We start from the raw sequence: 27,590 nt of genomic DNA on the forward strand, positions 1-27,590 counted from the left end.
GAGTATCCCACGAGTACTGCATCGAATTTCGCATCGAATTGAATTGTAGTAAATTAAATTTCCTACAAATTTGTTGAATATTTTTTCTTGTAGCTCTTGTTATTTACTAGATACGGGCAAAAAACAAGAATTTCATGAAGAAATTTGGTTTGGGTGGCCCGTACGACTTCGCCGGTGTGAGTTACGACTTCACTGCGATGAGCACTTTTGTAGAGCATTTCATTCTGAAGAAAATCTACCGACGTCCTAGACTACACCATGGAATGCCTCTGAACTGTAGATGTTTTAAAGAAAAAAATTAAAGTTTACGTGTATTTTAAGCGGGAAATCTTTACATGCCTTGGACGAGCACTTAATATTAATATTAAGGGCTCAATCTTTCAGGAAATTTTTTTTGTTGTATTTCCAACAAAATTTCACGATGGGACCAAAAAAAAAAAAAATAGTCCAAAAAAAAGCACCCTAATATAGCATATTTCGGAATAACATACAACTGCTTTGAAATAGTGAATTGTAATTTAAATATAACGCCCTTGTATTCATCAATGAAATAAGGAACAACCGTGAAGCATACTTTGACGAAGAAATAAAAAAATTGTCGCGACTTGCACACAAGGCGCAAAAACTTGACACCGCAACGCTAGCCAGTGCACCATCGATTCGCTTGGGCACAGCCCGCGCGAGTGGACTGACAAAGGTTGATTCACACTCGCTGTGAGCCTCGCTCGTGCCGCCACCTAGCGGTTTCAAAAGCTAAAGAGCCGGCGTGTTTATTTATATTAGAGTAATACTGATATATATCGAAATAAGCAAAATATTATTAAATAAATGATATTTTCATTGTAATAGTAAGGTGAAAAGTTGAAAATGATAACGAGTTGGAACTCCAGTAGAAAATATGTAATTATATATGTAAGTATATAATTATGAAGTAATTAAAACTAAGTTTTCAGTGATGATTTGTAGGTTAAGAAGTTCAAAACAAGTATATTTTGACACACGGATAGATAGACAACATTGATACTTAGAAAACTGTCATGTATACTATTAATATATAATAAATAATTTTTTAATGGAAAAATCCGTAGTCATGGATGTTTTAATAGACAGGATTTGTTCAACTACAGCCTCGTTAAAACCAATCGACTTATCTACTATATCTGTTAGCGATGTGCCGCATTGTACCTCTTCATCTTTCATTTTTTTCCTATTCACAATAGTTTTGAGAGTGGCAATGTCCGGTATTTCAGTGTGAACTTCAACATTACAGTAATTAGTCATGTAAATATATCTGTTACAAGTGAAAGTTTCTGTTTGTTCGATACCAGCAGAACTTACAAAATCTACTTGACACTCTTGATCAGTTTTTAAAATTACTTCGGCACTGCTTACATCCATAGGTACATGTCCACTATTATTGACAACATTTTTAGAGTCGTCCTTAACTTGATTTCCAGTATCACAATTCACTCCGATGTTATGCTTGTGAAGAGTCTTTCTTCGGTTAATGAGTCGATTGTACCTATAATTAATAGATACATATGTTATTATATGAATATAAATGTATATATTATTCAATTTTATAACTATTTTTTTGTTTTTCATGTATTTACCTGCTTAAAACAGCTCTTTTATTTACTTGCTTTGCATGATAAACAGGAAGGAATAGAGTTGGCGCGTAGCTTGAACTCGCAGGATCATCTGATTCTTTCTTGCCAATGAAACGAGTATTACATATTACGTGATGAGTTTTTGGAGTCCACTTTGAACATCAGAACTGAAAAAAACAATAATACTTAAGTATTTATATAGTGTTTCATGCAGATAGCATAACAGTTCACCTATTGATATAGTTGGCTTGGTTTTAAAAATATAGAAAACTAAGGCATCGAAAGTAAGGTTATGTTAATTACTTTTTTTTTCACAGCAGCAATCCATTTTTGCCTTTGACCTATTTTATGTGATGCAGTTGGAAACTTGTAAAATATACAGTCACTAATTTTACCGTTATTTTCGCACTTAACAACACAACAAGTGTAATTCCACATACTGTTTATTATTTCTCATACAAAATGCTACCACAATACACGCTGGCTCAACTCACTACTCGCCACCCCGCGCGCGATCGTTTCGCAGCTTCCCTCCAAGCGGCGGCTCACAGCGAATACGGCACGGACTGGCAGGTAACGGCAACAGAACGTACCGGCACGACAAAACTTAGTATCATGGGTTTCAATACTACTGTACACACTAACCAGCAACGACCCACGCATTCCGTCAATGGCACGGACCGGGTCCGATCGACATTGCTGCAAAAAATGTTTTAACGGTCTGCTACGGTACCTGTTGGTGCTTGCCAACCAGTTTAAGCATGAAAACGGTACGAGACGGACGAAACGGGGCTAAAATGGATCGAGAAAAATTTATTTGAAATGTAGAATCGTGCAAGGCATTGTACACTTGGGGACAATGAATCTGAGACGGCTAATTCTGTACACTAGACAGTTAAGTTGGCAACACAAAAAAACCTACAGCGCCACAGTCAGCCGAGCGCGAAACAAACTCAATCTCAATAAACGTAACATAACCCATGACCGTCGAATCTAGCCTTATAATACGTGTCAATCCAACAAGTTATTATTCCCGCCGTATTCCAAGGTTAGAATCGATGGTCAAGTGTTATTTCATGTTCATTGCGATTGAATTTGTTTTGTGTTTGACCCACTCTGGCGCTGTAGATTTCACTGTGTTACGAACATAATTGTCTAGTGTAAGAAATTAGCCGTCTCAGACTCATTGTCCCCAAGTGTACGTAATGAACCACCTGAGGTAAAGCGATACTACATTGAAGGAAAATGATGTCACCTGAACCAGTCAGGCAACATGAATTATTTATTATTTATAACAAAAATTGTAAAAGAATGTTGTTTTGAGATTCAATACGTTCTTTTGACTTCTTGGTTTGGTCTTCGTCTAGAATTAAGGCTATGAGAGCTAGTTCATAGGTACTCCATGATTAGTTCATTACGACTGCAAAATCTTAACTGACCGATAATTGCAGCTGCAATTTGAACATACGCATAAAACTATCGTACCGACCAGTGCTGCCAGAAAGCGGGTAAAAAGTACCCCTTCCCTAGCAGCTTGCGCGCATCACACACTGTGTGACAGCTGTGTGACGTTGTGTGTGTGCGCTCTCTTCATTGCTTGGTAGGGGAACATTTCCCCTCGATTTGTCAGCTGACTCGGCATCGTTCGGCTTCCGTCGCCATCCCGACACACCGACGTGCACCGTTGACGTTGTGTGAAATCATGCGCGGGATCTGTGGAAGGGGTACTTTTTACCCGCTTTCTGGCAGCACTGGTACCGACACCGGGACGTTCCGTTGCCTTCACGTGACGGTCCGTGCGGTACAGTGTACAGTGTGAATATACGCGTAAAACTGTCGTGCCGGTGCCAATACGTTCCGTTGTCGTTACATGACGGTCTGCGCCTATAGTGAGAATCAACCTTAAGCCGAAATATATGCTCGTTTATGAAAGTGATAACTTCTTTAGCGCCGTTGGTGAAAACTTCTTTAGCATGGGCGTGATTTGAAACTCGATGAAACGAAATGAAACGTTTATCGATGTAACGAAATAAAACGACTATCGATGGAACGAATAATTATTCCACTCTTGATACTGCATTCTCCTCATTCTCTCGCAGTATAATTTCTGAAGATTTCACTTATACCACATGTGAACTGCACACATGTTTTTTTTTCATTATTTTTTTATGATGCAAATCCGTGGGTTACAGTTGATAGGTTCTCCTCGTAAGGAAATGAAGGTAGCTTGCACAGTCAGAAATTGAATTTTGACAGATGTACTTTAAAATCACGTAATTTTGAGAAAGTGCTCAAAACTATCATAGCAATGCATCATCAAATCAAATGATTTGAAGATAATTATTTCACAGTTGGATCGCAAACGGCTTTATTAAAGTGGTTAAAGAGTTTAAGAATACGATTCTTTGTGGATTTTGCATTATTTTTGCAGCAAACGGCGTCACGGTCTTAGGTCAAAAACTGTTTCAAAAGAATCTCTGTTGAAAATTTTGAAGTGATATAGTTAAAATTTATCTGGCCTTCTTGTAATTGTTGAAGGCTTCATTTTTGACCAAGTACTTGTGAGTTCATTACAAATCTGATATTCGAAGGGGAGGTTGACATGCCTTAATTGATTCAATAGATTCGATTATGAGCAGACAAAGGAGATGGTAGTTTTTTAAGTTGGCTGATCTGAATCGACCCACGCTCTGGCGGATAACAGTACAGTACGCGCGCGTCATAACACATAACTCGAGGGTGTAGGCGCATTGATTGTAATGAACGGCGGTCCTCCGCACTCCGTGGCAGGCAGTTACTGAAGCCCTGAGTATCTATTTTGGTAGTGGGGACAGAAAAAGGCATAGCGCACGCTGAAAAGAGAAAAAAAATATCAGTTGGTAGGTGATAGTCGCGTGAGCACTAGCGAGAGGAGAATGACAGAGTGTAATATACCGTGCGCGTACTGATCACAATCAAATTCATGGAATTAAATGATACGGTTAACCTACCTTGACCTTCACCTGGCACGTTCATCTGGTGTAACATTGCTGGCACTTTAGAGTCGTTAACCGTTATCTCTGCGTCACCTCTTCAGTGACGTCACGTGTTACAAGAATTCGCAACAATCGATTTGAAAATCAATTTTGCCTATTGTGCAATTTGATACGCACCTGAGAGAACATTTTGATGCAGAGCTTATCGATATATCGAAAATGCCTCGTTAGCGCAAGTTCTCCGCGATCCTGCTTTTAGGGGGCTGAGGTGCTACCCTGGCGCTAGTTGAACCGCCAAATTTCGCAATGAGCAGTGTAAGAGAAAAAAGGCGGGAAGAGGCCTGAGGCTCAGCGGTCACCAGCTGGATTCTCTTCCGCTTTGGACTCCCTCGCTGCTAGGATCTGTGTTGTGTCCAGATAAGAGAACCAGATAAGAACCTTATCGACCTGCCTTAGAATTTAGCACCATTGTGCTAATAGTTAATTCCTTTGAAACCGTCGACGAATTCTGCTTGGTACCTTCAAACCTCAAAAAACAAAAAGACACATGAAGCCTATGATAAACCTTATTCGAAATCACGTAATTTGTCCCTTACGGAATTTCGAATGCGTGATTCTCGTTGTGGGGCTCTTTTTGTAATCTAACGTAATTGCTTTTGCAAAAATGCTAATTTTCTGTTCCGACTAAGGTTCAGGGAGCTGCTGGTAACGTGCATTCGGAATGCCACGTTACAACTACCCTCCTCCGCCTAGACGGAATGGTGCTATAGCGCCAGCGTTGTATTCCGCGAGCTGAACCCCGTGAAGTGACCGATAGCTCAAAGTATTTTAAACGCAATTGCGCTTTGCTGAAACAAGAAAAATCGAAATTGATAGAGAATTCCTCATCCCCAATCTAGATAGCAATTCTCCCGTGTAAGAGTCCAGATTCGCTGACGAACCTGAAATAATTTAATCGCTATACAATATCTCTTTTCCCGGGACCATTAAGAAAGCAAAGAAGAACATGCCACATTCAATGAGATTTTACTTAGTCTTCAATCTCCGTTTGGTTATTTTTGTACACTCTGTTTATATTAGGAGGCGGCACCCTCGGTATATGTCGCATATAGAAGCTTGCCAGCATATGAAGCTCCTTAACGCTCGTACTTGTAGCTCAATTTACTCCCGCAGGGTTCCCTTTTCTGCTTCCACTACTTCCACTATTGCCCTTGGAGCAGCTTGTGGGACTGGGGCTTCTACTGATCTCCTTCTAAAGGTGCTTCCTAGGCTTAGGTTGCCGTAGGTGGTCTGGGCGGGAGCTTCTCAGGTTGTCTCTGCATACTCTCCCGGTAGGCGGTACAGGAATGGCCCCTCTCCCAACAGTCCCAGCATTCGATTGTTGGTAGGTACTCCCTCCAGTTCTCTGGTGCTAGCTGCGAATTATTCTGAGTGAACCCGCATGGTACTCTGAGGATCTAATCTAGGGTCACCGTAGCCCGGATGGCTCTCGGCAGATCTTCGTACTCAGACCCTCGCAATCTACTGGAAATCAAAAGTCCGTAGCTATCACTGACTGTACTCTCTGCCATTCGTCTCCCTTTTGTGGAATCACCTTTTTTGTTTCTGCCACTAATTTCGATATCTTCAAATTGCGCTACTACTGTACTCTATTCCTTTCCCAATTAATCGTTACATTAACGGGAAGATGTTTCTACTACTGCAGGAGACAGCCACCGTTTGTCCGCTACTCGGTTATAGACGGCCTTTTGCACAGTCCTTGTTTCCTCATCGTCCGCTCTATCTCATGTCGGCCATTACCAAACGTTGGTGGTAGTTTGCCCGCTCTTGGTTGGAGTGCTTCAAACCCGTAGTCGAAAAAACCCACCAAAGTCAAACGAGAAAGAGTGTTACGTATAAACGATAGTCGGAGCAAAAGCAAAAGAACAAGATGGTATGCAAAATTCAAGGTATAAATAGTGCATCTCCGTTCGAAAGAACCATGTGCATAAATTATGGTAAAGTGAGACAAAAATTCACAAAAATTCGAAAACAAAGATTGAAAATAAAGGTCTTGGGCTGAAAAAACATAATTGTTGCACCTGCAACAATAAAAAAAAGTCAGCTACCAATCTGCGAACAAGGTCATTATACAAAATCATAGCAAGGAATCAATTGAAACACAAATTCTAGAATCAAAATTCAAAAAGCAGCGAAGTGAAATTAGCGAAATCGTAGATATAGTACGCAAATATAATCGGTGTATTCATTTGACACCCGGTATATTGGTTGCTCCGTAGCGTAAGTCGTGATTTTCATTCAATATTAATCGCCACCCTTTGTATTTATTTTCTATACACGAGGTAAGCGAGATACCTCAGTGTCGCTTATTCGTAAAAGCTGTACACAACGCTGGACTCAGGCGTGTCTCTTCACTCTCTCCTCTTCTCCAGCCGCTGTAGACGATAATCTGCGACTGTTCGCTGTTATCAAATATTGAACTAAAATATCCCGGCGGATATTTCCGCGAGGCCGCAATTCGTCATCTTAAATTTTCAGCGGATTTTTTCTCAAGACCCCACAATGGGTGCCATCTTGTGACGTTCATTTCCGGTGGGTCCAGAAAAAATGTTTCACGGCTTGGACTGGACTGGGATTTGTGGCCCGAAGCCATTTGCTTTCCGGGCGATTGTTCCGACCACTGAGCTACTCAGGCCTCTGCTGAAACACCTTCCCGGACTGCTACTCGACTAGGTCGAGAAATGTCACGTTACAATAGACATATTTGAGTAAGATTGGGTGATATCGATTGAATATCGGTATATCCAGAATTATATAGGTATTTTCTAGTACATCCAGGTATGTCTCGGTATGTACGAGTGATTCAATTATATAGTGGTTTATCTGGATTGTATGGGTGATTTCAAATTAGTATCGGTACATATGAGTGTGTACGAGGTATTCAGATTACATACGGTGTGAGTTTTATCTAATATCGCATGACGGAGGGGCCTACTCTGTCAAAGTATGTGTGTATTAATAAGCGTAGGTAAGTTTTCATCAAGTTAATTTATAGGTTCGGTATCACATGAACAGTAGAGTATGAACTAATTCACACATGCTCTGCCATATTAAGCATCATAGCACTTATACATAATGGGATATACCCAGATATGTTCGAAATTACTCTTTTATTAAAATTTGGATATACCGATATATAATCTAAGTCACCCTTACTTTCTTGAATATACCTATGTGTGCTCGAAATTAGCCATACAACTCGAATACACCAATTTGTATTTATTTGCGTGTTTTTGCGAGTCTAAATTAGGATATTCGAGTAATTACTAATAATTTTAAGTTTTCATCCTACTACATACAAGTGAGTTTCTCGGAATGTTACTTGTAAATAACCCAATAAAAGTTTAAGGCGTTGCGACAAAAAATACACCAAAAATTTATGGTACGAATGGGGGGGCTTTATTTGGTTAATAATGAATTTTAATGGATTGAGACATCTCACAGACATCAAGGTCATCGTGATTTTCTAAATCCTTTTAATCAGCTCGAAAAATGATTCTAATTATCTTTCCGAAATGCATTTATCGCGAAAAATGTTTTCAATTACATTTCAACAATGTAATTAGCTCGGAAAATATTTTTACTTGCATTTCCGAAATGTACTTGGCTGGAAAAATGTTATCAATCATATTTGTTATTTGTAATCAGAAAATCTGACGTCCTAATTACAATTGTAATTAGAAAAATTTTCGACAATTATGACACTTATAATTTGTAATTGGAAAAATTTATGATACCAATTATATTTCTGTATTGTTATAAGAAAATTTTCCGATACCAATTAGATTCGTATTTTGTAATTAGAAAAATTTTCCGTACTAATTACAATTGTAAGTTGAAAACAAAAAGTTATAATTACTAATTACATTCGTAATTTGTAATCAATAAAATTTCCATTACCGATTGAATTTACAATTTGTAATTATAAAAAGTTCAAGCACTAATTAGAATTGTAATTTGTAATTTGAATTTAATTAATTACTGAAAGTGATCAATTATGTCCAACACTAATACCCGGTGTGGTGCTTCTTCGTAAATGAGTTTTATTTGAGTTTCAGAGCAACGTTAAAATATTCTTTAGTATTATTATCCCTCTGGGATTCATGCACTTACTTGCACTTATATTGTTATTTTGACTACGCAGGTGCTGGCAATCGTTCGAGAGTTGGAAGGGTATGAAAGCTATGCCATATTAGCTAATTTTGGAGTCCATTTTGCCAATGTAAATCTAACTGCATTGACAAATTTCCCGACTGAAAATGTTACTATATGCCTTGCGAGTGCAAACTCTTTGGTGGAAACAGGGTAAAGTCATCAACCAACATCTAAAATTCTATAAATTTACTGCTATTGTTAAGCATAGTGGTATTTTCTAATCTATAAATACTTTTCGGATCTAGAACGACAATCAATGTTAACTCGGTCGTACTGACGGCAAGCGCTGCGGTTGTTCTGTGTAATAAAGTAGCCGATGTAACAGAACCTGAAACAACAACGCCAATTACGGATACTGAAGCAGTAATTCTTGATGATTGGTTCACAACCGCATCCATCTATCAAATCTACCCTAAATCATTCCAAGACAGTAATGATGATGGCGTGGGTGATCTGCAAGGTATTATTTCTCGGCTCGATCACTTGCGAGAAACAGGAATTACAGCGATCTGGCTAAACTCGATAGCTACGTCACCGCAGATCGACGGAGGTTACGACATTACGAATTTCACAGACATCGATCCGATTTTTGGAAACCTCGAAGATTTTGCAGAACTCGTACGGCAAGCGCATGCAAGAGGTAAGATAGATGGACATAAAAAAAAAATCTTAATTTGGAACAAATCGTCTAGAAAACTTTTACTTTTGGAAATACCAGAACTTCTTGCTTTTTAGTTGTTAGGAAAAATAAAATATTCGGAAGCAGATTTTAAGATTTTTCCAAATCTTGACATGGCTCATCTGAATTTATTCGAAATCTAATCACTCCTAAGTTTGAATGAGATGAACCAACAGATGAATTATCATTAGAATTGTCCATACGCTTTTAAGCTTGTCGTTTGAAAAAATGTGTGTTCGTGCAAATCATCTAAGAAAAGCGCGGCCAATTTTGCTTCTAATCTAATCGGATTTGAGCTCGGAAGAGCCACGTAATTGCTACCGAAATAATTAAAATCTGTTCATTGGTTCTTGAGATGTTTTTGGACGGAAAATTGATTACAAACACACCAGCTTTTCAAGAACTTCCCCCTCTTATGCGTTCCGAGCTCATGAAACATAACATCATCAAATAAAATCTTTATATATTTTGTTATACAGGTCATACGACAATTACTCAACCTATAAAAAATGCAAAACTTAAACAGCTATTAGTTACGAGGAGTCGCGTTGGTTGAAATCATTTTTCTTGAAACTTCGGCTATGGTTCGGATGATAAATTCCGTTTCACTTTGTTTCATCCGAAATACTGTAAGGGTTTTGCGTTTTATTCTGATCAGTATGCTATCTCTCATCGTGATCTGGAACCTACCTGAGAGTCATTCTTTCTGGTCCTCCGCAGGATTATATTTTGACATACATGTGCATTTTACAGCAACGTTCAGTGATTTTATTGGAAAATAATGCCATATTTTCAGTGAGCCTACCTTTCTAACAATCTTGTATAGGGTCGGTTGGAAAAATTTCGGATCAAAATATGGTTGTCTGCTGTAAAATTTTTGACAGGCTTGAGTGGACTGTATTAAAATTTTCATCTGTCCTCTAGCTTCAACTTAGACAAAAAGGGAGAAGTTTCCTATTAACCAGATATTCGTAGGTTTATTCTCTGAGAAAACCAGATCTCATTCAAATTATGATACAATACGTAAAGATGATGTATGGCACTCGAATTAATATCCATCAGAGAATTGAGAAAGCTTTCTATAGCATACATACAAAAGCCAGCAGGTAACAGTAAAACAAGGAAAGTGGAAATCTTTTAAGCTAGTAAAAATAGTGACAGAAGTGAAAAAATAGCAATTCAAAAATACGGTTCATGGAAGCAGCATAGTGATAAAAGACAGTGGAAACCAACCTGGTGAAAATAAAAGATTTAAAATGGACCCCAGCGAGAAAACCGAATTTCGAATTCACAAAGACAGTTGGGATAATTTATACATTGAAAAATTAGAACTTCATTTCGCAGCAAACAATGTGCTGTCTGCAAAACACATTGCCATGCTACTAACAAAAGTATGTGCGTAGTTCTGTGTTAAGTTGATAGCGAATTATAACCGCGCCAAAATATAAAATATTCAATGAAAGCAAATTCCGAATTCACAATGACGATTGGAATATATACGTTGCAAGACTTGGAATCTATTTTACAGCAAACGATGTGCCATCTGCAAAACAGGCTGCCATGCTACTACGAAACGCAAATGTGGAAGCCTACAAGTTAGTACGCAAATTACAACCAACTGAAAAATAAAATCAAGGAAATCGTAAAATTATTGGAGGAATACTCGAATCTTAAACGCAATGAGGCAATTGAGCGATGCAGGTTTCAACAAACTGAACAAGTCCCAATAGAAACCGTCACGTTTTCCGGGAGTTTCTTACAGTTGCGTGCCCTTGTGATGGGCCGTTCTAAAACGCCACGTCACACAAGATAGAAACTAAAATAAAATCTGGAGTTTAGGATCTCGCCGTATTGCGGTGTTATCTATCAGCAAAAAAAAAAAGAACCTGGAATCGTTTCAGTAAGGAAAGATTTCGCTCCTCGATAATACTCGGTGCTAGGTACACGGTCACGTTGAGATCTTTCGATTAGAACACTGCGTGGGGATTTGCTTAGCTATGGGCTGCTTTGTTAATCAAGAGCTCCACAGAATCATCAATTAGACATCTATCTACATTTGTACTGAAACACGAGAAAAAAGTATCTCCAACCAGTAGTCCCGTCAATAGGAGTATTTGCCCCCAAAAGGTGGGGTAGTAGTGATTTTGATATATGTTATTTCCGGGTATCGATGAAAAATAAATGCAAGTTTCCGACCTGAATGGCGAAGAGGGGGGGGGGGGAGGTACGTGCCCAATCTACCATCTTGGATTAAAGTTACAAAAAATCTGTTTTTTCGAAATGATTCCTCAACAGTTAACCTTACGATAATAGAAGTTTTTGACACAAATTTGAAGAAAACTGAGTTCTCTAAATTTTTTGCACCAAAATTTTTTTGTAAGTCTGATGTGTGAATAGTTCCAGTAGCAGTAGAGTGAACATTTTTCCAAAATATTGTCCAACATCTATTCACGGTAAATTTTGGAAAAATAATGTATGGCGGGCTGAAAGTACATGTTTAAAAAAATCGTTCCAGAAAAATTGTGCCAATTTGAAGTTTACGATTTGCAGTTGTTTGATTTTTTAATTTTTCCGGTAACTCTAATTTTCTGCGTTCTATGTTCAAATATCGGAAAAATAATGATAGGATTGCGTTCCGCGGAAAATGGGCGATCGGATTTTTTTTTTCAGCTCATAGTATGCGAAATACAGTTAAAACATGATTTTTTAAATTTAAAAACCCGATACTAACTTAGACAAAAACTATCCACTCCAGTCAATACGTTGTTGTCCTACAAAAATCGGGGGAAAAATGATTTTGAAATATGTTACCTAGTTGTGGGCGCCGATGAAAAATCGATGATTTTGACTTTAGGGAAGCGTGTCGGCGCGGTCTGCCATGTTGGATAAAAGGTACGAAAAATTGTTTTCTTCTAATTAGCTCGTTACACATCATATTTACGAAAAAAGTGTTTATACAAAAGTTGTACGGAATTTAGTCTTATCCAAATATCTATTGCACATTTTTACCGTAGAATGAAAAATTCAGGAATAATTTTCAAAAAAGAATTTTTTGAGACTTCAATCCAAAATGGCGTACGCCCCCAAACCAAGTCAAAATCTTGGATTTTTCATCAGCACCCGGCACTAAATAACATATATCTAAATCCTTCCTACCCCATCTTTTGTAGGGCAAGTCTTTTTTACTCCCTAACATCTGGACTACATGGGCTTCTCCTCGAACGCTTCGCGCATCAACTTGACCTCTCGATCGCCTTCCTCACACCGCACAATTCAAAGTGAGTTGGCTAAGTGTAAAGTACAGATCGTGCGTATTATTTCCACATATGAGCGGGTGCACCTCACTTAGCTAGAAAATAAAAAAAAAACTGTCAAGTCACGGATCTTTGTGCTAATCAAAATATCCGTAGTATTATGTAAAAAAAAAATACCATTTCAAGGATTTTTAATTTTTTTCAAAAATGGCAGAGTTACAGCTATGTGAATATTTGTAAACCACTGTTGCACCGCTATGTTTGAAAATTCATATCTCCGAAACTGTTCATCGGAGCAGACTTATCTTGCAATCATTCTGTTGGTATAAGAATACGCTTCCATACAAAAAATTTCATTTAAAAAAAAATATTTCTTTCAATTTTTTTTACGTTTTTTTTATTTTTATTTTTTTTGATTTCGCTGCCATTTCCGCGGGACTAACAACAATTCATGGAGATAATTTTTTTCAGATACCTGTATCATTTCCCTTCAACCTTAAAAAAAAAAAATTTATGGAGAATATTGGCGAACGCAGTTAAAATTCATAACTCGCGCCGCGTGGGATTCACGGTATAACGAGCGTAACGTGCTTCCCTCTCGCGTGCTTCTTCGATCATATACATATCGTTTTTCACTGCTCGTGTCCGGCGTCCAGTTCTTACCGCTGCTTTGTACGACGCACATCGTTCTATCAAACATTTTCTTTTATGATGTCAATAAATAATACGATTGTACAATAGTGACCTACGTGGCTATCTAATTATTTGCATCCCCCACTGTGGCACCTGTTTAATAGAGAAAAACCTGGGCCGGAGGAAAAAAAAGAAATGTTTCGTCGTGTGTCACCGCGCGAGCTGATGCACGTCGGCGCTACTCTCGCGAGCTCGCTGTGTTGCGTATAGTGGAAATAAGTTTCATTTGATGCTCTTCTACTTACCCAGGCTATCCATTCTACGAAAATAGTTATTCAACCACCTTAGCCCTTCTGTATCCGTTGTAATGATTCTTTATGATTTTCTGTCAGTAATTATAATATTGTAAGCGGGTCGTACCTAAAGTTAAAATAGCCACCTCGTTTTATTTATTATTGAACTACATACACTACAGAACAAGAAAAAGGTAAACTTATCTTTCTAACATAGGCGTGTCCGATTGTAAAATCGAAAAGAACGCTAATAGTCGTAACAAAAGATATAGCAGGCACAAAAAATAGAAGGACAGAATAACTTAATAAATAAATTTATAATGGCCGATCCATGTATAACTAAAATCTAACGACAAAAAAAATGGCCGGGCTTAAGGTTATAAAAGATAAAATGAGCCAATAGGCGTCACAAAAGAGAATTAAAAAGAGCGGAACCAAAAAAAAAAGAACGAAATAAATATGTGTAAATAATAAAAGGGACAAAACAAAACAACACAGAGCTACTGGGAACACCGGGGTCTTCTTTGTAGGCCAGGTTCCTTCTTCTTGCTCACGAATATCTCCTGTCCTCCAGACTACTCGGCAACGGGATAATCAATTTGTGTGAAATATATAAGAAATGATGCGGTCCTTTCGGATAGGTGGTTGGTGACCGACTAATCGTCTTTTGGCTCGCTTGGTCTCAGCAGCTCCGTACATGCGGATTTTGAATTTTCGTGTACTGGCAATCCTGGCCAGCCTCACGTGACCAAATCTAGCCCGATATCTCGCACACCGTCTACTGGTCATCCTTTCTCGGAGTTATAAATACTGTTCTGAGAATTCGGAGCCACCAAGTGCACAAAATCTAATCCTTTTACTTGTATCGGGATTTAATCCCTCAATCTACGAGGTTGTTTTGAAAAGGGAATTTATCAAACCATCAACATTTATGACAGGAAGGACTATAAGTTTCAAAGAATTTATTCTTTCGTACGACCCAAGTGGATCGGAACAGTCGATCGAGGTCAATTTAGTCCTTTGTCCGTGACACAATATGCCCTTGAGCAGGCGTAGGCAACTTGGTGCAATTGTTGCACTGCGTGTGTGCGGCACAAAAAAGAACTCAATTTTCACACGTGGGTCACGCACAAAGGACCAATTTGACCTCGATCGACTGTTCCGGTCCGCTTGGGCCGTACGAAACAACAAATTCTTCGAAACCTATAATCCTTCCTGTCATAAACAATTATCTAGGTGGTCTAGTGGAGGCTAAGGCTCCGGTCAAGCATCTCTAGACGCCAGGTTCGATTCCTGGCTCCGTTGTTAATTTTTCGAAATCACCAATTTTTGAATTTACATTCTTTCATAAAGAATTATCGTTTGATAATTTCCCTTTTCAAAACAACCTCGTAGATTGAGGGATTAAATCCCAATACAGGTAAAAGGATTAGATTTCGTGCATTTGGTGGCTCCGAATTCTCAGAACAGGTATTTATAACTCCGAGAAAGGATGACCAGTAGACGGATACGGAAGGGCTAAGGTGGTTGAACAACTACTTTCGTAGAATTGATAGCTTGGGTGAGTAGAAAAGCATCAAATGAAATTTAACTCCACTATACGCAATTCAGCGAGCTCGCGGGAGTAACGCCGACGTGGATCAGCGCGCACAGTGACTCGCGACGAAACGTTTCTTTTTTTTTTCTTCGGCCCAGGTATATTCTTCATAGATTTTTATTTGGTTTGAAGTGAAAGGATACAGGTATTTGAAAAAAATTATCTCCATGAATTGTTGTTAGTCCCGCGGAAACGGCAGGGAAATAAAGAAAACGGTAAAAAAAAATTGAAAGAAATTTTTTGTTACGAAATAAAATTTTTTGTATCGAAACGTATTCTTTTACCAACGGAATGATTGCAGTATCAGTCCGTTCCAATGACTAGTTTCGGAGATATGAATTCTCAAACATAGCCGTGCAACAGTGGTTTACAAATATTCACATAGCTCTAACTCCGCCATTTTTGAAAATTTCAAAACCCTTGAAATGGTATTTTTTTCACATAGTACTACGGATATTTTGAATGGTGCAAAGATCCGTGACTTGACGGATTTTTTTTCTTTTTTTTGAAGTGAAGTGACGTGACCCGCTCATTTACCCCCACCACGGCAGCTCTAGCGAGAGCACGCAGGTAGGTGTAGTGCGATCAAGCCGGCGCTCGAGTTGGGTATACGTCTCGGGTCTATTCGTGTACCTTGGAGTTTCAATAGTTATATTAACTAATCAGTTTACTAATTACGTCTGAATATAGATCTGTATACAACCAATTACCCCAACCCACGCGCATAGTATGTGTGTATGGTAGTTGCGAGTTTAAAAATGTACATTCCCCGATGCGTATTATCCCCTATTCAAGACCCTTTGCGTCTACTAAGCAAGTTGAAGAGATGGTCTGCTAAGCAGGTTGAACGTATGGTCACAAACGATACCGGTGGGCTTGAATCGATCAGAATCCACCTTTGAAACTGTACAATGCGTCTTCAGAATGTATGTATTTATAGCATTACTATTACTCTTTTATCCAAACGAACGGATATTGACGAGCATGCATTTTACATGACTAACATAGCCTCTGTTTGTCTTATAGACATCAGGAACACGTTGGTGAAAATTTTACGCAAAACGGTTTGCTACTTACAAAATAGATTATAGCAATAAGTATCTATCTATCAAATCGATAAAGTCGTCCTATAAAACCAACACAAAATAAATCAAAGACAAATATGAAGAAAACCGATTTTTTTTGGTGACTCTTTAACCTGTGGTTTAACTCCTTCTTAGGACATAATTTATTATATCATCTACACTAACCAGATAAATTTACAAACATACTCATGTGGGTCAGATAGTAACCATAAAAGAACGTTACTGACCTTGCACAAATTTTAACATCGCCTCGTGAAGATTCAATTTTTTCGCATGACATTATGGTAACTTATAACTATATAAATTCAACATTGAATTATACACGAAGGACCATGGACACGTCTCACATTTGAAACATTAACTAGAAAAAAAGAATAAACATAAGAAAATTATTTATCTACAAACTGTACAGTATCAATAAAGTAGCCATCTGAGAATATGCCCCACCCGCATTTACAAAAAGTCAAAGCTTAGAAATAACACGGAGTTTTATTGAACTGGTCAAAACCATTTTCGAGGTAATTTTGCTACTCCCATCCTTCTTCCCTGCCAGCTCTCTATCAAGTTGGGAAATGTTTATTTCGAGATTCAATCCACAGAATTAAAATATGCGTTCACTACGATGTTCCGGGCGGAAGAAAACGATGGATAGGAAGACACAGGAGGAAATAGAATACAGAGACGAAACTAGCACAACAAGTAACTTATTCATACAATCGGTAACTTATCCTAGAGATTCGCATCAATAATTGGATCAATAAAGGTGTTATTTATTTCTTTTATTTCCTGTCTCAGATTGAACGAGTCCGTGTGACTAACAATATTGCATATTTCTAGGATTGAGCGGTTACAATACCGTAGCTCTTCATGCAAATTTTTCACACTGTCATAGTCAATGCTATGTTGAAATTGAACAGGATGTTTTGATAAAGCCGTATATGGTTATCAGGCTCTCTGATGTTGTTTTTATGTTCGTTTATCCTTATAGCCAGAAGACGACTTTTCCAGAATTAAAAAGTAGTCGCAAGTAGGTCAAATTTTTGATTAGACATTGTACATCGTACTTCTGAAAATTCCGATTTGGTGACTCAAACAATACAGAAACATATGGTATTGAGATAAAACTTAGCAAATTATTGTTGCAGGCAGAATACAAAGAATTGTTGTTGTCAAAATATAATCTTTTCGCACATCTAGATGTAATGGTCTTATGTAATAGATTAGCTGCATAACTATTCTTCAACAACACGTTTCGTATAATCTTCAAATCCTTATCATGATAACAATCATTTGTCAACTTTATTCCTCTGTGGACCAAATTCATTATAGTTCAGATTTTGTAAGGTCAAGGATGGTGCAAATTGGAATTAAGGTACTTTTGTGATGAAGTGGGTTTTCGGAACCAATCATTTTCGATAGTCGATGAATTGTTAATAACACATCTTCAGATCTAGAACAGGGATTTTCGCTGCCAAACATTGCCAGTGTTACTATCTGACCCACACGAGTACGCTCATAAATTCATGTGTTTTGTGTAGATGATACAATAAACAGTGTCCTGAGGAGGGCCCAAGCTACAGGTTGAAAAATTGACAGCAATAATTGGTTTTGTTCATCAAGACTTACATGTCCAAGATCATTTCTACACATCTCGTAGTTTTTCTCGTATACTAATTTCTCCGATTGCAACATCTAGCAAACCGAACTAAGCTATTGCAATAAAGACTGTGAACATGAAGGGTAACCTATTAGCGAGCTCACAAGGGGATTAGGTACCTCCGATGACGCGGATTGGGTTCCCGCTTCCCGTGGTGAAAATTTAAAGCCTCTAAATTAACGTCGTTTTTTATTTTTGATCGAATTGGCCTTGGTTGCTGAGATACCGCGATTTGAAAATTTCAGAGTTTTTAGCAGAGTGGGGGCCGTTTCGGCTCGCACGTGAGCGTTAAGCGTGGACGTGTAAACCAAGAGCTTGCGCAGCTGACACAGTAAGACGACGGACTAGAACGCTGAAGGTTCACGGCTTGCGTCGACGTACGTTTTTTTCTCAATTTTTTTTTTTTTCCAATTCATTTTTCATATATTTTTTCAATCTCTTATAAGACTTTGCATGCGCAAGTCAGTGTTTATAGGTACTTGTCGTTATTTCATAGAAAAATCAGAGTACATACTCCAGGTATTTATGTGTTATAGAAAATCCTGCAGGTGGACCAGCGTATGCAATATTCCAGGTATTTGTGTCTTTACAAGGTTTGGCCGGAGGGATATTTTTCATTGTTCCGTCACAGGTAAAGACCAGTTTTCGGTCAGGTAATCCATATAGTGCTATATAGAACCTGTATCTGTGTTCTATACCATCAGTTTCGCTACAATTCTCGACGAAGCGACTTATTCACTGTGAAAATATTGTTGGTGCAATTAAAGAAGACCGTTCAAGTACTTCGGGAGCCCGGAATCCATCCCTTTCGGAAAGTGAAATCGTTAATTACGAATTCATTCATTCAAAAAAAGACGTCACCGATGCTATGTATGAATGTGTTCAAACTTTGCGTCAGAGGAATATCGTTTTCGATGCCGGAAGTGAAAATCCATCGACGAAATCAATCGCTTTCGTCGAAAAGATGGTCGAACAAATGATAACAACCATAGAAGATGCGGACTTGATAAAAACGGAAGAATTATTTTTATAAAATGAGAAGATGGGAATTTCCGACGGAAGCCAAACAATAGCTATATCCCCCGATTATTCACTAATAAAATCTTCATCGACATCATCTTCAGAGTCTGCGCATAGTGAATATTGTCCATCCCAAAAACGACCTCGTGGCATGACACAGGTCCGTTAGAATCGAAAATAAAAATTATCAATATGGCGAGGAAACACTCGAAGTGGTCGTTGGAGATCCTAAAGAATAGTGGGGGAAGAGCGTTAAAACACAAAGGCATACTGAAAATTTGGGAACAAGAAATAAAAAACGGAGGAACATTGTAGAATAGGCGTGTGAGCAACGAGTGTCTCTGTACGTATTCCCACCTCACACTCGTGAAGTGTGGATAAGCTCCAAGATTGTACGCCGGTATCAGAGTCGAAATAAAGCTTTCGCTACGTAAACACTGTGTTAACTCTCTTACCTGTTTCCTACAAACATTACAAACATCTTTTGACAAATGGAATATGATTGACAAGTGGACTTACAATCGATTTGTTAAAGCGAGAAAAAGTATGAAGCCTGTTACCACACGAACGCCTCAACAATGAGAATTAGCTGCAGCGATACAATATGATAACTTTAAATTTACTGCATCAACCCAGTGGGTGAGGGATTTCAAAAAAAGAGGTTGGATTTGACAGCGAAAGGTCACCAAATATATCAAACAAACAGGAATGAAATCACCAGAGGCTCTCATGGAATCTGTAAAACTTTTCCAATAGAAAGTGTCGAAAGTGATTCTAAACTACGATCTAGATTTTGTGATTAACACAGATCAAACTGGCTGTGAGTACCGTGTTGGTGTAAATCGAACGCTGTCACACATGGAAGATAAAATGGTTCATGTATATTTGGGAGACTCGAATAAAGTAAGCCATTCATACACCGCGCAATATTGTACGACAGCTTCTGGTGAATTGCTTCCACATGTCTTCATTTGTTTACAAGAACAAACTGGTAAATTTGGGCCACGAATTCAAACACATATCAACGAACTGACAAGCATTCATAAGAATGTTACCGTCACTGCATTGACATCGGGGAAATTAACTTCGAAATTGTTTAATGAATTTCTTGAAAAAGTTTTGAAACCGTGCGTGAGGCAGGCGGATTTCCTTTTAATAATTGATTCGTGGGGAAGCCAAACTGATTCTTCCACTTTGACTCGACCTTCATCAACGAGGACAACGATCCAACCTGCAAATTAAAAATTATTCCAGCAGATTGTACACCTTATTGCCAACCGTGTGACGTTCATTTTTATAGACAAGTAAAAAATTTTATCAAACGACTGCAAAATAGTACTTGTCTATTTCAACAACACCGCTGAATAAATAGCAGAGACGATGCTGTCAAAATAAATTATTTAATCTACCATCAAATGTCCGGGCCAATATTTTCAGATATGTTAGAGTATGCGTGGTTTGCAGCCAAATTAACGCCAAACAGAACAGTTTTTCAAAATGTAAACGAAGTTTGCTTTCCTGGTCAGATTCGCAAGGTTAAATGTGGTTGTGGTGGTATTGCGCTCATCTTATGTTCGTGGTGTCGTAAGCCTTTGTACTTCACTTACTTTTATGATGGTTTCCACCCCTTAATTTGTCGACATATCAGTAGTAGTGAAGAAGAATCAGAATGATTACGTCGTATAAAATTTGCATGTGTGTATTAAATTAATTATTTTTTGAACAATTATATTTTTTACGTAATTTTATGCCTTTGTTATTAGAATAACCATTTTATTGTATTATTCTAGCATAATGACGTTCATGTAGCGTGTTTGAGAATAGCTATTCTCAAAGGCATCTCTCAAGAAGCAGCTATCGCTCAACGTGGACTAGCCAAAACTATTCACTACCTCTGAGAACGCGCCTAGTTACCGGCTCTTCTAGCTGTCAATCAGTATTACTTTTCATCTCATTGTGCTCGCACGTAAAGCTTGACTGTACCATCTCAAAAAAAGAATTATCGTGTCATAAATCATATCCGAATTCTCAACTGATTAATACAATCACAATTGGCTTCTCAAGTGATTAATACAATCACCATTGGCTTCTCAAGTGATTAACATAAATCAAAATTGACTTCTCAAGTGATTCCTAAAATCTAGAAACACCATAAATCACAACCTGGTTCTCAAGGGATTAATATGATCCAGACATTCTTATATCTCAAATAGCACACTGATCAAATTGTACATTAAATGAAACCTAACTTTTTTTTAAATATTCTAAGTTCTTCTGATCACTCATTTCTCAACATTTTGGTCCTTCGAGCCGGATAGAACATTTGTAATCTCTTAAATATTAATCATTGTGCTATTAACTCTGACTCTCTCGCTCTCGCTCATAGCCAGGATTAAGCCTATCTCGCTCGCTCTCGTGTAGTGCGCGGATTAACTCTGACCTTCTCCATCCCTTGCGGTTCGCGTATAGTGCTATTTCTCTCGCTCTCACGCAGTTGTCTGCTCATCTTTGATTCTTCACCTTTTCACCTTGTTGTGGTGTTTACTTTTGTGACTTGTTCGCCCTCACGTGTGCATCAACAATGCCTCTCATGCGCGATGACAAGTCGACCGCCAAAGGATCAACAGACTCCTTAACAACATTGCCGGTGCCACTGATAACACCGACAGTTGACCTCCTCACGGCCGCAGACCATCTTCAAGGTTCAGGCCGAAGAACTCGAAGCAACTCAATGTCGGTGCTCAGCATTAAATTGTTTCTGCGAGTCAATTCAGAATGAGCTAATTGAGTCGATGGAGGATATGCTCACTCAAATGACAGAACCTTCCGACGATATTGCGCTCACCGATGTCACCATGATGCTCGACCAACTGGACGAGATCCATCAGGTCTTCCGCACCGAACACTCATGGCTAGTCTCTCATTGGCCTCCCGCTCACCTAGACCACTCATACTTTGCCAAGGTCAGCCTCAACGAACCCAAGCTGGTGCTCAAGAACAAGCGCCTGCTTGAACGTCTCCAAGAACCGCTCACATGGCTTGCTCAACCAACCGCTTCAGTCGAACCAGGATCTCGTACCCGCTCACGTCTACCCGAACTAATGGTGCCGACCTTCAGTGGGGATATGAGGAAATGGCCAGATTTCAAGGCGATGTTTATATCTGTCATCGGCAATCGCTGACATCTCAGTGATCTCGAAAGATTTTAGTATCTGAAGACGGCGGTGCAAGGTGATGCGTCAGAACTCATCGTCAATCTCACCCCGGACTCGTCGTCATACACATAGGCGTGGGAGCTGCTCAATGGTAGATTTGAGAACAAGCGGCTGATCATCAAACCTCACCTGGATAGATTGCTCAACCTTAAGCCGATGCTAAAACGTCAGGCCATCTCACTCACCAAGATGGTGAATATTATCAACGAGACAACTCAGGCTCTTAGAACGCTCACAACTGAAGGCAGCAATGATTGTCTCATGGTAACCCGCATGGGTGGACTGCTCGGTCGAGATACTCGTGAGAATTGGGAAACGTCCCTAGCCTCTTCCGAAGAATTCCCTTCTCTCAGCCAGCTCACCGAGTTTCTCATGGCTCGTGCCCGTACGTTAGAGCACATCGAGCAGAACTCAACTCCTGCTCAATCGAATACTGCTAAGGGAGCTATTCCCAAAAAAGCCAGCTCATATCAGGCTTCTAACAAACCGCAGTCGACTCAGCAGACGTCTCAGTCCACCCACCAGCAAGCATCCATCAAGTTTGAAGTTTCGAGACTGCTCATTAGATGCACGGGTAAGGCTCGTTAAGGAGAGGAGCCTGTGCTGCAACTGCCTTGGTAGGCACAATGCACGAAAGTGCAACAACTCCAGGCACTGCAAGACGTGCAGCGGCACTCAGACCTCTCAACCATCTTCGGTCCCTCAACTGAACGCTCTCAGAACTCAGGATTCTCAAGCTGCATCAACCTCTGAAACAGCCAAACTTTTACCAGCGTGATGTTTAGGGACGATCGTCAATAATCACGATTACTCTTCGGCGTGCTCATCTACAACATGTAGTCATCTCACCTTGCTGGCAACTGCAACAGCAACAGTCTTCTCGACGACCTCATCATACCAGGTTCGACTACTCATCGATCCTGGCTCAGAAATCTCATTTATCTCAGAGGTTCTCGCCAAACAGCTGAACCTTGAAAAGGGGCACTCAACACTTGACCTCTATGGAAAAAGGACATCTCAGACAAGAGGCATTGTCACTCTTGCTCTTCATTCCAGGCATAGACCACTCCCAGTAAAAATCTCAGCTCATGTTCTCAAGACACTAACAACTGTCCTGCCAACTAGTGAGGTACACAGTAAACTCACCTGGCCTCCTCTGAAGGGGTTGAACCTAGCTGATCCAGAATTTCTCACTCCAAGGGCAATAGACGTGATCATAGGAGCAGACTTCTACGGGCAGCTCATAAAGGCAAATATCATTAGACACTCGTTTAGCTCTCCGATTGCTCAATTGTCCATCTTTAGATGGCTGGTAATAGGTCCTATTCATGCACCGGTTACTCTGACAAGAACGGCAACATGGCGTCTCACAAGCAACGAACTCATCCTTGCAAGACTTGCTAACAAGGTTTTGGCTTCAGGAAGAACCACTGACATCAAGTGAATCCCAACTCACTCCAGAGGTAGACGAGTGTGAGCACCACTTCAAGACTACTCACTCAAGAGACTCAACTGGACTTTACATCGTGAGAATGCCGCTCAAATTATCACCAATAGCTTTGGGGAACTCTCATCACACGGCACATCTGTGCCTTCAACGGATTCTCAAACGGCTTGGCAGAGATAGTCAATATCACTAATTATACACTCAGTTCATGCTGGATTACGAAAGAGCTGATCACATGATCAAGCTCGACGACAACTCAACAAGTAGACGGCCTCACTATTACCTGCCTCGTCATGGGGTTCTCAAGCCAGATAGCTCGACCACCAAACTCAGAGTGGTGTTCAATGGCTCTAGTGCAAGTTCCACTGGCTACTCTCTGAATGATCTCATGCATGCTGGTCCGAATCTGATGCTCAACATTTTCAACTTGCTCATCTGGATACGCCGACGTAAGCACTTGTTTGCTACAGACATCACAAAAATGTATCAGCAAATTAAGATTCACCCAGAAGATTGGGATCTTCAAGGAATACTCTGGGTAGACGAGCAGCACTTGGAATCTCATTATCAGCTCACGACTGTTACATATGGAATAAAGGCAGCACCATTCCCAGCAGTGAGGACACTGCTTCAGCTCGCTGAAGACGAAGGCTCAAGATACCCGGTCGCGGTGGATCCGATCTCTCATGGTCGATACGTTGATGATATCTTCGGAGGCTCAGACACGGTGAAAGAGCGAGTCAGACCGCTCATCAACTCATAGGGCTCTGCCACGCGGGCGGATTTCCGCTAGCAAAATGGCACTCTATATCGAAGCAACAACTGTTGGCGGAAGTCTCACCTGAGCGTGGAAGTGCATCGGGCATCTCATTCGACGAGTTTGACACCAAGATCCTTGGAATACGATAGTCATCTCAACAGGACACGATCAACTCCTCAACCATCTCATCAGCCCACTCTGACAGATTCTCGGAACGCCTCATCTTATCAGAAGTAGCACAAATATTTGATCCATTGGGCTTTTCCGCACCTGTTGTAATTAGATCGAAGACGTTTCTTCAGGCACTCTGGTTACACAAACTCAACTGGGCTGGCAAACTCCCAAAACAACTCATAACTCAGTGGCTTAGCATTAGACAAGATCTCTTCAGCCTAGCCAGACTTTCTATTCCACGATGATTCAACACGCTCACTGACTCAGCTGTTGAACTACATGGTTTCTCTGAAGCTTCGCAAACTGCAATGGCAGCCTTTGTGTATCTCTTTGTCAACTCACCGTTCACTGGCACCAACATTTCACTCATCTGCTCAAAAACTAAATTTGCTCCTCTCAAACGTCTAACCATCTCGCGGTTGGAACTCACAGCAGCGCTACTACTCTCCACACTAATCAACCATGTTCATGCTACTTTGAACATGCACGTAACAAATGTTCATCTGTGGACGGCTTCTCAAGTAACACTCACCTGGATCAAGGCTCATCCCTCAAGGTGGAAGGATTATGTATGTAACCGGGTTACGAAAATCCAAGAACTCACCGAGAGAGCTCATTGGAGGCATGTACCAGGCACCTCAAACCCAGCTGACTGTGCGTCGCGTGGCATAACCACAGATCAGCTCGAAGAACACTCTGTATGGTGGACGGAACCATCACGGATGACTCAGACAATGGACTCATGGCCTGCTCAAAACGAGTCGGCTCCTGATGCTACATGTACGCAAGAGGCTCGTGCAAATATTGCATTGCATGCTGTCCAATCTTCTTCAGAATATCATTGGGATCTCGTCTACAAATTCTCATCTCTCAACAAGCTGCTCAGAATAACCTCTCTGTGCAGCAGATTCATCAAGAAACTCTCAAGCAAACTCGATACAACACCAGCAGCTTCCATTCCATCAAGCAGTATGGAAGACTCACGACTTTTCTGGGTCAAGGCTACTCAATCAGTCTACTTCCAAGAAGAGCTCGCACTACTCCAGCGACAATCTCAACTGCCAAACTCACACCCGCTTAACACGTTCACGATATTCATTGACCATTGCGGTGTGCTCAGAGTAGGTGGTCGACTTAAGAAGTCAGAACTCTCATACAAGAACAAACATCCAGCAATCCTTGCTCGCACCTCAAGACTCTCTGAACTCATCATTGCTCACGCTCACAACCAACCGATGCATGGAGAAACTCAGGTAACTCTGGCATTTATCAGACAACTCTACTGAATCATCGGAGGTAGAGCACCATCAAATCATGTATTCTCAGGTGTGTGGTGTGTGCTCGTCAAAGGGGAAATCGCGCTCAGCAATTGATGGGCCAATTACCTCCGGCGCGAGTCACACTATCACGCCCGTTCTCACATACAGGCATTGATTACGCTGGCCCGCTCACGCTCAAAACCTGGAAGGGTCGAGGCTCAAGCACGTACAAGGGATGGATATGTGTATTTGTCTGTCTCACAACATCGGCTACTCACCTAGAAGTAGTCTCTGACCACACACCTGACGGGTTCATTGCTACCTGCAAATGCTTAATCTCAAGAAGAGGACTTCCTTCCGCACTCTACTCCGACTGTGGAACCAATTTCATTGGCGCCGATGCTCAACTCAAGCAATGTTTCATCGAAAGCCCATCAGGTCATCAAGCAATCTCATCACTACTAGCCCAAGATAAGACTTAATGGCATTTCAACCCACCGGCAGCCCCCCACATGGGTGGCAAGTGGGAAGCAGTGGTAAACTCTCTCAAATTTCACCTCAGAAGAACGGTCGGAGACACCGTGCTCACATACGAGGAGACGCTACGCTCCTCGCTCAAATAGAAGCGATTCTCAATTTAAGGCCGCTCGAACCGCTCAGCGATGACCCTGACAATACCGCAGTGCTCACACAGGGACATTTTCTCATTGGAACTGCGCTTAATGCAGTCCCTGGGCCCTCACTACTGGACATCTCAACCAACAGACTATCTCGATGGCAGCTCATCCAGCAAAGGGTGCAACAGTTCTGGCATCTGTGGTCAACTCAATACTTGCAACGACTGCAAGCCATGTCAAAATGGCACCATCCTCACAACGACATTCAGGTGAGCTCATTAGTACTGCTCACTGATGAGCGCCTACCTCCCGGAAAATAGCCAATGGCTAGGGTACTCAATCTATTACCAGGACAGGATGGACTTACCAAGCGTGGTGTCCATAAAGACGGCCACAACCACGCTCACCAGACTGATTGCCAAGCTCACCAGACCGATTGCAAAGCTCACCCTCCTTCTTGTGACTCCTCAAGGCAACTCATCATCTACACGAGCACGAGCCAAGATGGCGGCAGAATAAAGTCACGTTTTATTGCCGTGTGATAAATCCGTAGCTTGTGTAATTATTAGTGCGTCCACTAGCGTAAAATTGATTTCCAAGTGTGAATTTAATCCTTGTTACCATTCTGTAATATAAACATACACCTGGAACATTACATAACGAATTAATTCTATATTAAAAGTACTAACACTACTGTGATACATCGTGTACTGCTTTGTGCTGATACCGTTGCCTTGAGATAAATTCGTATCTTGTGTAACTATTAATGTGTCTACTAGCTTAAATTCGATCTCTAAGTGTGAAATTAAACCTTGTTATTAATCTGAAATATAAACGTACATCTGGATCATTGCATAACCAAGTAATTCTCCATAATTACAACTCAATAAGTCAATAATAATAACTATAATATCTCCACTATGATACGTCATTATAGTGCCTGATGCTGACACCTGTGGTCTACTTGTAGGTAACAGCAAAACATCCTACATCTTGTTATTGACTGGCTTTGTTCACAAACATCTAACATGTCTCGTATGTGCCGTGGCTGCTCTAGCAACATTGTCACTGACTGTGTTGATTGTCCTAAGTGTAATGCT

General features: G+C 40.2%; 1 protein-coding gene across 1 annotated transcript in view; it reads left to right on the plus strand.

The window, feature by feature from the left end:
- LOC124302828 (uncharacterized) overlaps positions 1-27,590 on the plus strand; it is a 99,011-nt gene that overhangs the window by 50,637 nt on the left and 20,784 nt on the right. Inside the window, exons 6-7 of the mRNA XM_046759395.1 lie at positions 8,790-8,950; positions 9,046-9,440. Of these exons, the coding sequence (XP_046615351.1) occupies positions 8,790-8,950; positions 9,046-9,440 (556 nt within the window). The remainder of the gene's footprint in view (positions 1-8,789; positions 8,951-9,045; positions 9,441-27,590) is intronic.

Source organism: Neodiprion virginianus, chromosome 4 (assembly GCF_021901495.1).
Source record: "Neodiprion virginianus isolate iyNeoVirg1 chromosome 4, iyNeoVirg1.1, whole genome shotgun sequence".
Lineage (NCBI taxonomy): Eukaryota > Metazoa > Arthropoda > Insecta > Hymenoptera > Diprionidae > Neodiprion > Neodiprion virginianus.